At 32.9% G+C, this 15,533-nt stretch overlaps 1 protein-coding gene and 1 long non-coding RNA gene across 5 annotated transcripts; one reads left to right on the top strand and one right to left on the bottom strand.

Moving 5' to 3' along the window:
• The first annotated feature begins 1,569 nt into the window (after positions 1–1,569).
• On the top strand, positions 1,570–5,492 carry LOC112417539 (uncharacterized). Of its 3 annotated transcripts, none has more exons than XR_005643380.1 (3): positions 1,570–2,817; positions 4,228–4,319; positions 4,424–5,492. It is a non-coding gene; the product is annotated as an uncharacterized lncRNA (long non-coding RNA). The 3 variants fall into 3 exon arrangements; XR_005643379.1 differs by having other exon boundaries at positions 4,415–5,492; XR_003008115.1 differs by having other exon boundaries at positions 4,228–5,492.
• On the bottom strand, positions 5,381–14,133 carry LOC25500457 (disease resistance protein RUN1). Of its 2 annotated transcripts, none has more exons than XM_013588879.3 (5): positions 13,506–14,133; positions 10,566–11,661; positions 10,171–10,464; positions 6,568–8,382; positions 5,381–5,940 (listed from the first exon to the last, which is right to left on the bottom strand). In XM_013588879.3, exons 1-4 carry the CDS (start codon positions 14,006–14,008, stop codon positions 7,849–7,851), a joined length of 2,427 nt encoding a protein of 808 aa, XP_013444333.1. In that variant the 5' UTR covers positions 14,009–14,133; the 3' UTR covers positions 5,381–5,940; positions 6,568–7,848. The 2 variants fall into 2 exon arrangements, with proteins under 2 accessions (XP_013444333.1, XP_039684433.1); XM_039828499.1 differs by having other exon boundaries at positions 5,381–5,937.
• Between the last annotated feature and the right edge of the window lie 1,400 nt (positions 14,134–15,533).

Below are 15,533 nucleotides of genomic sequence, written 5' to 3'. Positions count from 1 at the left end.
AGAGGACCCATAAGCAAAATTTGTGACTTTGCCATAAAAAGATACCCATTCGAACCAATGGGATTATAATAGCATAAAGCAAAGTGTGATCAACACATAATAGCTTAATTTGAAATATGAATATAGATCTAACTCTGCAAGTGCAAGTTGAAATAGAAATATAGATCTCTAATTCTTTCTAAGAATTTTCAACAGAGTAAAACGTAGTAACATGTTTTGATTCTTATTATACATCATAAGTTTCTTGCATAAGCTCATAAATTCTTACCAAATTACCTTATGTGAATCTTTTCTTAAGATTATTCCACACATCAATTGTGTTTTTCATGAAAATAATAGATTATGCAATTGAAGGAGAAACTGAATTAAGAATCCTTGAGTGAATAAGCATGTTGCAACGATTTCAAGCTTGAAATGTAGGATCAAAGGAATCTGTGACTAAAGGAATTGTTCCATTAACAAATTCCAACTTCATCTTCCCGTCAAGGTTGCACACGTGGATTACACCTAAGAATGATTATTATAACCGTTTAGTACAGGAGAAAAAGCAACACACTAAGGAACTTTGCAGGGGTGAACAAAATGGGACTATATCGATCAATAATAAGTTCTAAAGGTCCTGCAATGGTGGCATTATGAGGAGCGCTAGGAAAAGCTGCAAATGAACTCTAAGATCGAGACACTCATGATACCATGTTGAGCAAATCAGAAATTTATAGAAAATGAGAGAAATGAGAGATGTCATGGTGTGGATTGAATTGAATTTTTACATAATGAACAAATTTGCAAGCTTACAAGTATTTATACTTAATTTATGATTGAACATGAAAAGTCATGGTGTGTTCAATGTGATCATAACTTAATCTCCTAATATTAAGGAAAACAAATACAGCCATTTACAATTCAATATAAGCTTGCAAGCTTAGAAAACTTAATTTACAAGTTAGTATGGTGTTTGGTGTTCTTCCTCTATTACTTCAAGTAATTAAACTTGATTCCATCTTTTCTTCATTCGTCTCTAATTTGATTCTGTTGCGATAAATGGATTTTCCTCTTTTTCTAATTTCTTCCATTATATCCTTACAACATTGTGCATCAAACCATAGAAACACATGATGATACTTCACTTCCAATGAAGTAAAAGAATTAAACCATATGCTTATAGGTGCAATAAATAAATACATAAAAAATCTAGTTATATCGTTTATTTCATCCCAGCTATTTCCAAGTTGCACTCACATCCAAAACTTCCACCATTTCCAGCGTTGCATGATTGGATTTGAGAAAGAATGAAGTAGAATACAAAACCCAACAAATTAAATGGAAGGTAAATTGTGAAGCTATTATGTTCGGGAACAGAGATAAGATAGCGCAGTTGCGAGGCTCGTGCAGATGAAGATCAGCTACAACGGAACTAGAGCTATGATGCGATGGAGTTTGTTCGTTCGGAGAGACGAGAAAACCTGCAATACAGGTTAGCACTCCAACGCTCAATTGTGAAAAATGTGTAAAAGTGATTGTACCTGACGTGTGGCCAAAAGCCACACTTTTATAGTTGAGTTCGATGTAAATTGTAATAACCCGCATGTAAAAATTCAGTATCAGTTATTTTATCATTGGAAAATTTAAGAGAAGGACAAAATGGTAACTGTTCACAAAACTTTTCAGGACCGAATCATATTATTTCAACGGACTATTGAGAATGGAATTTGCCGCTTAAAACTTTTACGACATTTAATCGGATATTTTAGTTTGAAGAATAGTATGAAAAGGGCAAATTGGTCATTTACATAAAAAGGTACAAATAGAATAAAACTAAAAAATTTCCACATTCTTCTACACTCTTCTCTCACAAAAAATCAGAACCTCCCTCTTCTCTCTTCCCTCTCCCTCACGTGTTCCTTTCTTTCACTCCCACCATTACCTATTTCACTTTTGTAGCAAAACCAAGCTAGAAATGACATTTCATGTTGTAGAAAAGTGATTTTTGTGTTGTGTTTTGAGCGTTAGAGGCAAGCTTGAGCAAGAAACAAGAATATTGAAGCTAGGGTTTGGCTTGGCAAGAAGATTGAGGCAGGGGCTGAATGTAAGTATAAGTGATTAATAGCTTAAATTGAGGTAAAAGTGATTATTTTGAGAAGAAATTCAAGTTATGTTGATTGATTAGATGTATAAGTTGTTACTGACTTTGGGATTCTATATGACTCTGTTTTTGGGCTGTTAGTAGTATAAATTTTGTTGTTGTTTCTGTTTGGAATGAAAAGCTAAAAGCCATAAGTTGTTCCAAAAGCTTCCGTAGTTGATTATTGGGTTAAATATGTTAGAATTTCTTTATGACCGGTGTAGAAGCTGTGTATACATATTTTCTTTGATTCTGGAAAATTCGAGTTGAAATTGAATTGTCTAGAGGTCATAAGCTGTCAGTAAGCTGTTTTGGGAATTTTGCCTTAAATGACTAAGTTGTGGACTAACCTGCTGTATAAGTGGTTCATGGGGCTGAGTATATATGTTGGAACATCTTTGTTGAAGTCTGGGTCGAAATTAATTTGATAGAAGCCATAAGCTGCTAATTAAGCTGTTTGGAAGTGCTTAAATAGCCAAACGACGTACTTCTGGTGCAAGGACTGAAATTGAAATTTTCGTGTATGCTGGTTGATGAAGTAAGAGAACGTCACAAATGAGTTGAGTTATTTTGGAAAGAGCAAGAGCTATAAGCCAAGACTTAAGCTATTTTGGAAAATGGATTATGGAGTTTTGAAGCTAGCAAAAGCTGAAAATTTTGGATAAGCTGCTTGCAATTTCGGGACTAATGCCAAGGTGAGTTCCTTTAGTTTAGAACCCACCTTTGGGAATGGATTATGATTATGTTAGATTAATGAGATAACATGAATAATTAGGCCATTTTTATGATTTCTTGTCTTTTGTGCAAGCATGACTACTATGTCATATGAATGATACATTTGAAACAGAATAGATATGAGATAGTAGAATGATTATTTCTGAACTAGGTACAATTATTAGTTATTCTAAAATCTTTTATGTTAATAAGTATGTTTATGTTAGCATAATTGTTGGAGGGAAATTTTATCAAGATAATTGATATGTATAATTATGGTAATGATTTGAAATACAGTCTATGAGTAATATGCTCACAGTGAATTATAGAAAATCACAGAAAAATGGAAATGAGTAGAAAAACTTGAAATGAGTAACATGATCATAGAAAAAGAAAGAAAGAAAGAAAGAAATAATAAATTTGATAAAAACTCCGTTTGCTACAACGAAGAGATAATGTAGCCTATGAGGAACGACTCATAGTAACAAATGTGAAACTCCGTTTGCTACAACGAAGAGATAATGTAGCCTATGAGGAACGGCTCATAGTAACAAATGTGAAACTCTGTTTGCTACAACGAAGAGATAATGTAGCCTATGAGGAACGGCTCATAGTAACAAATGTGAAACTCCGTTTGCTACAACGAAGAGATAATGTAGCCTATGAGGAACGGCTCATAGTAACGAATGTGAAACTCCGTTTGCTACAACGAAGAGATAATGTAGCCTATGAGGAACGGCTCATAGTAATGAATGTGAAACTCCGTTTGCTACAACGAAGAGATAATGTAGCCTATAAGGTACAGCTCATAGTAAAAATAATGAAATAGTTACCGTTCGCCATAACGAAGAGATAATATGATATATACGCATATAATGAAATGTATAACTAATGATACTTATATTAACATGAAAATTATGTTTAGTATGAATTAGCTACGAAGCCATATCTTATGGGCATTTTGCCAATCATTGGAAATGATGAATTTTAGTTACGGAACTCCGGCTCAGTTAGCCGAAACTAGTTGTTACCAAAAAAAAGAAAGAAAAATCAGAGACATACTCAGATAAGTATGTCAAAGTATAAGCTATACCAGAATACGAATATATTGGATTTATGTTTATGATTATTATTATGATTATGGTGATTATGCTTATGATTGAAGTTATGAGTATGACTATGTTTATGATATAATCAAAATAGTATTTCAGACAGCGATTTTAGTTATCCCCTGATCGCTCAGTTATGCATAATGAAATCATATAAACCCGAAATGGGTTGAGCTTAGTAATAGATGGCGATCCTAGGTTCCCCGAGATTGCCTACAGCCTAGGATAGGTGGAACTCACTGAGACATTTTGTCTCACCCCAATTCTTTTTATTTATTTCAGACGTACAAGTTATTATACAACATGATGGTTCGTGATGAACGAGCAGAAGTCGCTTGAAGTTTCGCGTCAGTAGTGTTAGTGTTACTTCAGAGGTATAAGACGGGAATTTTTTTTGTATCTTATTCAGAGGAAATTTTTATTGTAGTAATTTTAATGTATCCATTGCCAAGTTTAACACTCATGCTAGATATCCTAGGTAATTTCTAGTAGGGGTGTTACATAAATACTCCCGTTAAACCCGATGACGGATACAGGAGTACGTTGGAGATTAGTCCACCAGTCCATATTTTCCTTAGACGGTGATCATGTGCAGTAAGGCGTGCAAGTAATCTTATGTGTGCCTCAAATATGAAGAGTGTTTGGTTAACAGGCCTTGTGTACTAGGACGCTATTATGGGCCTAAATTTAGTCATAAACAGTTGCCCCCAAAGTCCTTATAAGTGCACTATCCCATTCTATTTATCTTTTGGAATGAAGATATGATCCCGAAAATTTCAGAAAATTTGCTCTATTTGAGAGCTCCAAATATGACTCATTTATCTTTAGGAAAAGTTTTGTGGAACTGGAAGGCATTCAAATTTCAAGCTGAATCGAAACGAGTTTTAAAAGTTCATTTCCTCAACTTGATGAATTTTGTCTACTCCTCCACTTATATAAGCACTTGTTTATCTCTAGCGTTTCGATGACTACACTCACACCCGATTCCAACCAAGTTTTCTAGAAGTTTTGAAGTATTCACACCATCTAGTACAACAAAAGCTTTCATATTTCTGAGTCTTCTCATAACAATAACAGGTACTTTTAGGTCCCTGTCAAGACCATCATCTTCCTTGTAATTGAGTCCATGCCTTTCTGATTCTTCTGTCACCTTTCTAAGAAACATCTACCTTCAATAATTTAAACTTGTTTTGTATCAACTCTGGAAATAGTTTTTATCTCGAACGAAAAGCTATCTAAGTTCACTTGTGTACTTGTAATTTTGCTTTTGTAAAACTACTTTAAAAATATCTTTGATCAACTCATGTTCAGCCCTGAGTAATATCACGAAATGTGTTAGGAAATTAAAAGTGGAATAGATTCATTCTGATATGATAAAAATATAATGTTTTATACGTTTTAAACAGCACAAAATTTGATGAAAAGAAATCACAGATAGACAAATAAAAATTTGCTCAATGAAATCAAAACATGAGGAATAATATTTGATACAGATCGAAGAACATAAATCTAACACCGGAATACACAAAAAAAAAAAAAAAAAAAAACGTAGCACCTAACCCCCAAAGTTATAGTCTTTCTACACCATAGGGTCAAGCACCCACACATAGAGAATAACCCATTGACACACATGATTCCAACTTCCAATTTGAGAATGCTTTAGTAACTGCTCCTACATCTTCTTTCTCTTTCTCTTTCTCTTAGCCCTCTAATTATCAGCCTCAAACTCTTGCTTCTTCTTTAAAGCTAAAGCCTTGTTTCGAGCCTTCCAAAATGCCTGGAGGGCACAACGCAAGGCTTCTTCATTGGCCAAGTTAAACATTTGATGGTTCAGAGAATGAAATCAAAGAATTCAAATTTGCACAAAGAAAGTGAATTTGTGAAATTTGTATCAAAAGCATTGTTAAAGGCCCCTTTTCCTCCTCGGATTTTCCTCTGCTGTTTGCTACCTATGAACTTGTTTTTTGTTTTTCGAACCATGCTTCTTAGCAGCTTCTATTTATTTATTTTGTTGTTTTGATCAAATAAGAAAGCAAATGGTGAGGTTACTTTAATATGGCTGAAAGTTAAAAAAGAAAAGGACAAGCCACAACGTTCAACCGAATACGTACATCAAATTAGGATTACTCATCAGTAATAAAATTAAGGGTTAACACCTCTTTTCGTCCCTGTAATATTAGCGAATTTCGGTTTTAGTCTCTGTAAAAAAAAAGATTTAGATTTTGTCCCTGTAATTTCATATTCTTCCACTTTTGGTCCCTTATTCCACCATGTCAGCAAAATCTGCATAAATGGCACGTAAAATGAGGGACCAAAAGTGAAGGAATTCGAAATTACAGGGACCAAAACTAGGAGGAATCTGAAATTCCAGGGACGTAATTTATGCAGATTCTGCTGACGTGATGAAAGAAGGGACCAAAAGTGGAAGAATATGAAATTATAGGGACAAAATCTGAATCTTTTTTTTTACAGGGACTAAAACCGGAATTCGCTAATATTACAGGGACGAAAAGAGGTATTTACCCTAAAATTAAAAAGAGGTGATTTAAAATAGATCAGAAACTGTAAATTAAATTTAGTCCCCAAGTTATCAGTATAATGAGTGCTAGGAAGATTATGTACCTCGAGTATTATGTTTCATCTAGTTCTAGGTTTGACAGCGGAGAGAAGATTCAAATTCCAGAAGTACAAAAGCTTCAAGTACTAAGTGACATAAATTCTCTTCCAATTACTTAAGTAGTAAGTCACTCATAAATTCTGTTAGGCTTTCTTACTCTGCAACTCTTTCTCGTGCCCTTAATTTCAGCATTAGATGCAACCTGTCCTTGATCATTAACAGAATAAGATTTGCCACCTGATGGTGCCACGTTGCCTTTTCCAATCTTAACAATGTCTAGCTTTAATTTCTTTCTTGGAGGAATTGTGTCTTCTAGAGCATCCGATTCAAAATTTGTTGGAGAAACTATTTCTTCATGATCATTGGATTGAAAAACTTCTTCTTCATCATGTGATTCAGAAATTATCGAAGAAACTGTTTCCTCTTGATAAATCCAGTGAAATCCACACTCTTTTATTTCTACTTCATCATATAGAGTTTCATTAATAAAGAATGTAAACGTAAGCTTTGGATCGTAACTGGTGTTGTTCACGTCAGTAATGACTTTTATTTGTTCAACTGCATCCATTATCTGCTTGCAACTTTCTGGATCATACCATAAAACCAAATGATCTGAAATCATGTGGACTGAAGTACCATTCCAGCTGGGATATTGTATCAAGTCGGGCATTTTGAAACATTTTTTCCAGATTCTTTCACCTGAACTATTGTCCAAGTAGCACTCATATCCGAAACCTATATCAGATCTTATACGACCTTGTGAAAGAACCAAGTAGTAGGCAAAACCCAACAAATTAGAAGGAAGCTCAAGAGTGACACAAACTTCAGTAGAAGAGTAATGGAACCAATTTTCCATGCCAGGCATAGCTGGTAAGAAGTTGAAAATAATATCTTTGTGTCCATATTCATTTTCTGAATTTTCTCTTGCTTCAAGTTCAATTTGAACCATAGCATCTTTCAAAACTGTTTGGTATGAATGTGTATCCAAATTTTGGCAGTTAATAAGGACCACAATATAATAAAGACTGGGTTTGTCATACAGTTCACCCGTTGAACTTAACACTTCCTCAAGAGATTCACAATCCCAGACACTCAAATTTGGAATGAAGCGATAAAGCGCCGGAATAGATTGAAGCAATTTACATTTGGAAACATGAACCAATCGGAGTTGGGGAAGATACTTAAGGGATTCAGGCAGGCTTTTAATGGCCATACACAGCAGTCTTAAAATCACTAATGATGATAGTAAAGAGATACTGTCTGGGATTTCATACAAGATAGGAATTTCAACAATGATCAATTCTTTTACAGTCCGGAAGGCAGGACCAGAAGAAAGTATTTTTATCTAAGGTGATGAAAGGGTCATTTTCACGATTCTTTTCACTCACAAGATAAAAAGAATCGCAAAAGTTTTCAGGAAGATCCACAAGACAATCACTAATAGAAAAGCCAAAGTTTTTAAGATTTTGTGCATGCAATATAGATGATGGAAGTTCATTCCCATACCACTCTGTATAAAGCCCATGCAAATGAACGGAAGTTAATGGGACTGAGAACTCTTTAAGATTGATGCAATATACAGAACTAAAATGACGGAGGGCTGGTGAACAAGTGTTACTGGAAAGGCTCTTAAGCGACGTACACCCACACACGTTTAATCTTTCAAGCTTTTGGAGATGGAAAATTGATGAATCAACTTCAGGCATGCTTTCACATTCTCTAAGTATTACTTCTTTTAGATTCGGAGAACCAGACACGTTTGGACACTCTATCAGCTTTTTGGAGCCATTGAGGTCAATTATCTCTAAATTGGGCAAATTCTGTAACAATATACAATTCATCAAAACAAGTTAGTACATTTTCTTTTTAAATTCTACTTATTTCACATTTCAATTGAGATAATTGATTGACGGTTAAAATGGTTTATTTTTGGTGAAAGTTAATGCTTAGATGTGACCATGAAGGAGAACAAAATCAAAGTTTGAAATCAATATATATATATATATATAGATATAAAGTAAGGTTTTTAATCTCAACAAACTACTTATTATACTTTTAACAAAGTTTACATATATGATTTTATTTTATAATTAAAAGGCTCCAATTGATTTTTATTTTTTTTTAAGGAAAAGAAGCTTCAATTAGTTGCTAACTAATTGTTTAGAACCATATCATTGAATTAGTTTTTCTTTTTGAGAAAAAAAAGGTTTCGATTAGTTATTAGCAGCATATTCTAGTGTAAATGTTAACTATAAATAAAGGAATTTTTGTTAATCACATATTAACATATTTTTGAGTATAAACGAAAACCCCAAACCTTCTTTTCATCTAACTTTTTTCCTTATTCAGGTTTGCCAAACACCAATTCTATTATTTCTCTTACATATATTTTATTCATTATTTTTTATTTATGTAGCATAAATATCTCAACAAACTAAATATATTTTATATATTTTTGTTTTGTTTTTGTTATATCTTATTTTCTAAAACCTAACTTTTAAAATTGCTTAAATTATCCGTTACTTCTTTTATTTATCTTTTAGCATCTTATTCCAATTTAAATTTTAACTATAAATCCAGGTTCCTTCAAAAAAAAAATCTAGGTTCCTTTTATTTTATTTCCATTTTTTAATGTTGTTTTGTTTTACTTTATCATAGTTTATTTCAATAAATTTATTATTTTTTATTATTTTTTTAATTTTTAGTATTTTTTTTTTTTTTTTTATGTAACATAATTGTCTCAACAAACTACATATATTATATCTTTTTCTTTTTTTTTAATGGTTTTTGTTATATTTTATCTTTAAAACCTAATTTTTTATAATTGCTTAAATTATTTGTTATTACCTTATCTTTTAGCATTATATGTCAATTCAAAATTTAACTACTCACGTATTTGTAGGAGTATAAAATCGAGGGATTTTGCTAAACAACTACTCGCATAGCACAAGTAGAATTACATTTTTCAAATCAACCTTTTCCATTCTACAGGTTTGGCAAATATCATTTCTATAAAGTTTTTGGTAACCATGATATGCTCCCTCCGGTCCTAAATGGTGTAGTGTAGTGCATATTTAATTATTAAGAGAGAGTTGTAATTTAAGCATCTTATAAAGGATGAGAGTATAAATTTTACTTTTCAAGGGAGGAGATTGTATATTTTAGCATAAGAGAGGAGGAGAGTGTAATTCAAGCATCTTTGAGAGGGGATGAGTGTAATTTACTCTAAAAAAATTTACCTGAATAGTGAAAATCATTATTAAATAAGATAATTATTATATGAATCAATTTTGCAATGACTAAAACATAACATAGATTAAAAGCAAAAAAACATATATTTGTAGGGATTAAAAAAAAGTTTTACATGTCTAAAATCAAAACTCTTGTTATTTGCAAAGATGATTTGCATATTTAAACATTAAAAGAAAAATATAAAAATTCCAAAAGAAATGTTCAATTATGGTTGCTCTTCACTTGGACCCACACAAAGGTGAAAAACTACATGGAACCGTAGTAGACGTTATCCTCATTTTCTACTATAAAAAACTTAAAACTTTTATATATAAAATTTAAAATAAAATAAAAATAAATACATGGATCATACTTACCACTACTCCATTCCAAAGTTTTTCCACATGGCTTTGTTTCAAGGAAAGCTCCACAAGCATTTCAAGAGAGGAGGTTAGAGGGACAGTTTTCAATGGATAGCCATCCCATCGAAGAAATCTTAGATTTTTTGGCAATAAACCAAGACCGTGTGGAAACCTTATAGATGTAACTCCTTCGCGGTCTTGAAAAGCAAGCAACCTTAGATTTTCCATATTTTCAAATGCATCGGGTCTTAAATTTACATGAATGGATTCAGTAGCATCTAAATATATGGCTTCAACTTTCTCAGATCCCTGAAAAAAGAATCTCAATGTTAGTATTTTTGTAGTAAGTTTCATTTCCTGTATAAAAAAACATATGACTAGAAAGGGAGCTGACGATATCATTTTCTTACTCTATTATTTTTCAATACGTCATAAACTTCCTCAGGATCACATAATCTACTGCGTTGTCCGGGATTCTTAAGTGATTCTTCACGAACAATTTGTTTTCCCATTTCCTGTATCAAGCCATGCATTTGTATGCAATTTTCAGAGTCTACCGTTACAAGAGCCTTGTCTAAAAGACGACTTATCCCTATATCAGCGAAGAACCCACACTCATTCAATATTTTTGTTATGCTATTCCTTTCCTGTCCTTTGAAAACGAATGCAATATCCAAAAATATATTTTGCTCTGTTTTATCCAATTCATTAAAACTCAATCTGAATATAGAATCAATTTCATTGTTTGGTATTTTTCTCAGTTTAGCTGATGCACAATCCCATTCTTTTTCATTTTTACAACTAAGTAATGATCCCAATACTTGTAAAGCTAAAGGGTTTCCTCTGGCATAATCAATTGCTCTTTTTGAGAGCTCCACATATCCATCCTTAGGTGAGACTTTGTTAAAAGCATTCAAACAAAAAAGTCGGAGGGAATTTCGGGAGTTCATCTTCTTAACTTCATATATTGTCTTAATTCCTCCACTTATCAGCACATGTTTATCCCTAGTAGTCACAATGACTGTACTACCAGATCCTAGCCAACCATGTCCTACTCCAATCAAGTTTTGCAGAAGTTCTGAATTATGTACATCATCTAGTACAATGAAAGATTTCATGCTTTTGAGTCTTCTTCTGATCATGGATGATATTAGTTTGGGAGTGTCAATATCAAGATCTTCTTTTAGTAACTTAGAAAGAAGTTTGTTGCATGTGTAATTGATTCCACGACTTTTTGATACTTCTGTAACCTTTTCAAAGAAGCAACTGCCATCATATTTGAAAGAGACCCTTTGAAACATAGCAGTGGCAAGGGTTGTCTTACCAATGCCTCCCATACCCCAAACTCCAATGATTTGAACTTCTGTTGAATCAAATTTTATTAAAGATTGAATGCTCCGATAGTTTTCATCAGGTATGAAATTACAAGTAAGATCAATTGTGCTTTGTTGATTTAATTTTCTTAATACAGCTCCGGTAATGTCTCCAATTAATTCGGATTCAGTCCTGGCAGGTGCAAAAAATTGTATAATAGTTAATATATCATGTGAATGCCAACCAAAGAGGTAAAAAATCAGTTCTTCATACTGGAACTTTCCAATTTATGGCTATTATTATACTGATATTGCTATTTGCACGCCCTCAGTTTTTCCTTTTTACACCTGACCCAAGATTTTGGAAGACTGACGCATAAACTGTGATTAGAGCTGTCAAAACGGGCGGCCCGGCCCTAGCAAGCTTCGGGCTTTAGCGGGCTGGCCAAAAAGCCCGGTTGACAAAACGGGCTTGAAATATACTACCCGAGCCCGGCCCTACACGGGCCGCGGGCTAAACGGGCCGGCCCGTATTAAAAATTATATTTTTTTTATTTTAAAAAAGTACTATAAAACACTGCTATAATTTTTTTATAAATTATATTTTTAATATGCTTAAATAATGTCTAGCACAAAAGTAAATTGTAAACATTTTCGTACAAACGTCGTAAACTAAAACGACGAGGAAAATTCATATTTAATTCATTACATGTTAAAAAATTATAAAAGAGTGTCTTACGATGTTATAATTGCATGATTGACTGATTTATAATTTTCTCAACACAGTTGTCAAGGTATAATTGCATGATTTATTTGTTCACTCCCTATTGTTCAGGGACACCACCGTGTATTATGGCAAGTACTGAATTATGATTGACTGCTCTTTATTCTTGAAGAAATCGTGATACTCTCTCTTCCTAGAGATATAACACTGCACCTTTTATTTATATTCATCTTAAAAAAGTTGGTGTGAACTAGATATCATATCATCTATACGTAATTGCATATATTAATTTCTGAAATTGTATATGATTGTATTATGTGGCAAAGCTATCTAAGAAGAAAATGATTGTTGTTGTACTTCATTAATGAAGGTATTCGGAGAATCTTTCTCTTTCACATTTAGTGACATGTTTTACTGAAAATAGTAAGCGTAACTCCCGTTATAGCTACTCCACTTATTAATAACTCTTTGTAGAAATTACACCACCGTAAAATATTTTATATTATCTTAGCAATATGACATACCATTTTTGTTTTTAAAGAAAGCAGAAGGTGGATCTAAACATTTGATGTTAGTGTGGCAAAACTTTCAAAGAAACTAAATATATATTAATAAAGTAGATCGTTGATACTTTAAATAGTATAGCAAATTGGTCTTGATGAGAGCATTTTAACATGATGTTTCAAATTGAATCCGCCCAGTACACTAAAAAATAATATAAATTGGATATGTGTGGCTATAAGATCTTATAGTCGATATTTTAATCATATCGTAGAAAAAATATATAACTTGAATTAAACCAATATACTTATATTTATTAATTAATTATACAATTCAATTACGGAACCATGATCGAGAGGTTTCACTAGTTCGATTTCTAATTTAATTTTTAAAACATTGATATTAATGAATGGGTGGACCGACAAAATCTAATTTTAATTAGGCTTAATTACATTTTTGGTCTCCTAACTTTTCAAAAGTTGTGATTTTCATCTCTAACTAATTAAAATACAAAACAGCCCCCTATATATTGGATATTTGGCAGTTTTGGCCTCCAAGACCACTTTTGACTTAGTCTTCGCTGACATGGCACCCACATCCCTTAAGTGAGGTGCCACGTGTCGACCATTGTGGGTGTCACGTCAGCGAAGACTAAGTCAAAAGTGTCATTCGGGCCAAAACTGCCAAAGATCTAATACATAGATGACTGTTTTGTATTTTAATTGGTTATGAGGCCAAAATCGCATATTTTGATAAGATAGGGACCAAAAGTGCAATTAAGTCTAATACAAAGATTGGAAGAAGAAAAAAACCTGTATGTGGTTGAATGAAAACCAGACAAATTAGCAGCTTCAGAAAGAGCAGTATTCCATTTTTGCATCTCATGGTCGTTGCCTTGCTTCTTGTGTTTAGCCAAGGCAGTGCCATAACTCCCAGTTTGCTTCCTCACGTGTGAAGGGTCAACATGGTAGAACACAGGAATAACAACAACGTTGTCATCTTCATTTTTGTTAATGTCGAATAACTCCATTATCTCAACCAGTTCGTTCAAACACCATGTTGAAGATGCGTAGTTCTTCGAGAACACGACAAGAAACAAAGTGGATTGTTTCATTGCCTTCACAAGTTCTGCCCAAACTTGATCTCCTTTTTCAATCAAGTTGTCAATGTAGGTATGGATATGTTTTCGGCGCAAAGCTTTATAAAGATGGCTTATGAAACCAACGCGTGTATCTTCGCCTCGAAAGCTGATGAAAACATCATATTTCTTCAAAGAAGCGTGGTGAGAGGAAGAAGATGCCAGGGACATAGCCATGTATTACGATATATTTCTTGTGAAGGATTACACATTCATTCTGGTTCATATAAATAGAAAGAATGAGATAAACTCTTGTGAAAGCGTGTGGACCTTTATTCTGGTTCATATAATTTGGATGAGATAAGCTCCTTTATTCTGGTCCTTATAATTACATAATTACACTTTTGTCTTTTTCTTCAATGGTTGTTTCTCTGAAACTCACCTCACAAATTAGAACACTCTCTTGACTCAGGCGTTTACTTTTATTGAGTCTAGAGTTATTCATTATTTTATTTAAGGAATAATTTGGTATATGTGAATCAATTATGGCATGAATATTTTGGTGTATATATGATTCAATTTTCTTTTATTTTGAAATTGAATATCTTTCTTATAGCATGATTATGGTGTTAGAGTTTATTGTTATTAAGTTTTCTACAATAATATTTTGTCTTATCATGCATTTTGAATATATTTCATGTTATGTTTGTTAATGCTTTCATGTTATGTTTGTTGATGCTTTCATGCCATATCTGTAAATATATTGTCATACACACATTGGTGTGAATTTTGGACTTACATTTTCAAATTCGTGAATTTGTCTTCACACTTAAGGGTTGTTGAGTGACCTGATAGTTACATAGGAACATAATGGACTAAATCGGCCTACATTATGTCGGTTGTGCCTTGTAAATTTAAGACATTTCCCATTTGTCTTGTAAAATTAAGACCATTCCTATTTAAATTCATTTATTGAATTGTCTAGTAATTTTGGTTGAGTTGGTTGAAATAACAAGTTGCAAAAGTAACCTCTGTTACGTAGATTTGATTCAGTTGGAATTACAAAAGATGTAGTATATAATTGTTCATGCGAGCTGTTTTAGTCGGCCAAAAGGAAGGCACAGCTTGGCCGAATAGTTACATACCTGCTGTGGTAAATATGCGGTAATTATTAAGTTTTCCATGTGGATAATGAGGATGTCAAAAGACACTCATTATCTGACCGGACTTCTTAAGTTTTATCCATGTGGATAATGAGGATGTCAAAAGGCACCCATTATCTGACAGGATCCATTACCATATTTGATCATTGCATTGAGATTACTGTTTGCAGTTAATTCTTAGCAGTCAAAAAATTGTGTTTTAATGGTGCTTTGGTATCTTGTTTTTGGTCTTTTAATTTACAATTTGTGATGATAAATATGTGGTAATTCTTAAAAAAAAAAAAAAAAAAATTCATGTGGGTAATCAGGATGTCAAAAGGCATCCATTATCTGACATGACTTCTTAAGCTTTTCCATGTGGGTAATGAGGATGTCAAAAGGCACCCATTATCTGACAGGACTTATTACCAATATTTGATCATTGCACTGAGAGTACCGCTTGCAATTAATACTTAGTAGTCAAAAGATTGTGTTTTAATGGTGCGCTTGGTATCTTATTTTTGTCTTTTAATTTACAAATAAAGATAAATTGTGCATGTCTTATAATTAATTAATTTTGACATGTTGATTAATGTTGTGTGAGTGTAAACTCATTTAAG

This window comes from Medicago truncatula, chromosome 8 (assembly GCF_003473485.1).
Source record: "Medicago truncatula cultivar Jemalong A17 chromosome 8, MtrunA17r5.0-ANR, whole genome shotgun sequence".
In the NCBI taxonomy this organism is placed as follows: Eukaryota; Viridiplantae; Streptophyta; class Magnoliopsida; order Fabales; family Fabaceae; genus Medicago; species Medicago truncatula.
Note: the sequence above shows the minus strand (reverse complement) of the source record. Positions and strands in the feature narration are given on the sequence as shown.

Coding starts and splice junctions, on each gene's coding strand:
- LOC25500457 (XM_013588879.3), bottom strand. CDS start 14,008: ATGGCTATGTCCCTGGCATCTTCTTCCTCTCACCACGCTTCTTTGAAG. Junction 11,662..13,505: donor TTTCATTCAACCACATACAG/GTTTTTTTCTTC, acceptor TGCACCTGCCAG/GACTGAATCCGAATTAATTG. Junction 10,465..10,565: donor ACGTATTGAAAAATAATAGA/GTAAGAAAATGA, acceptor TTCTTTTTTCAG/GGATCTGAGAAAGTTGAAGC.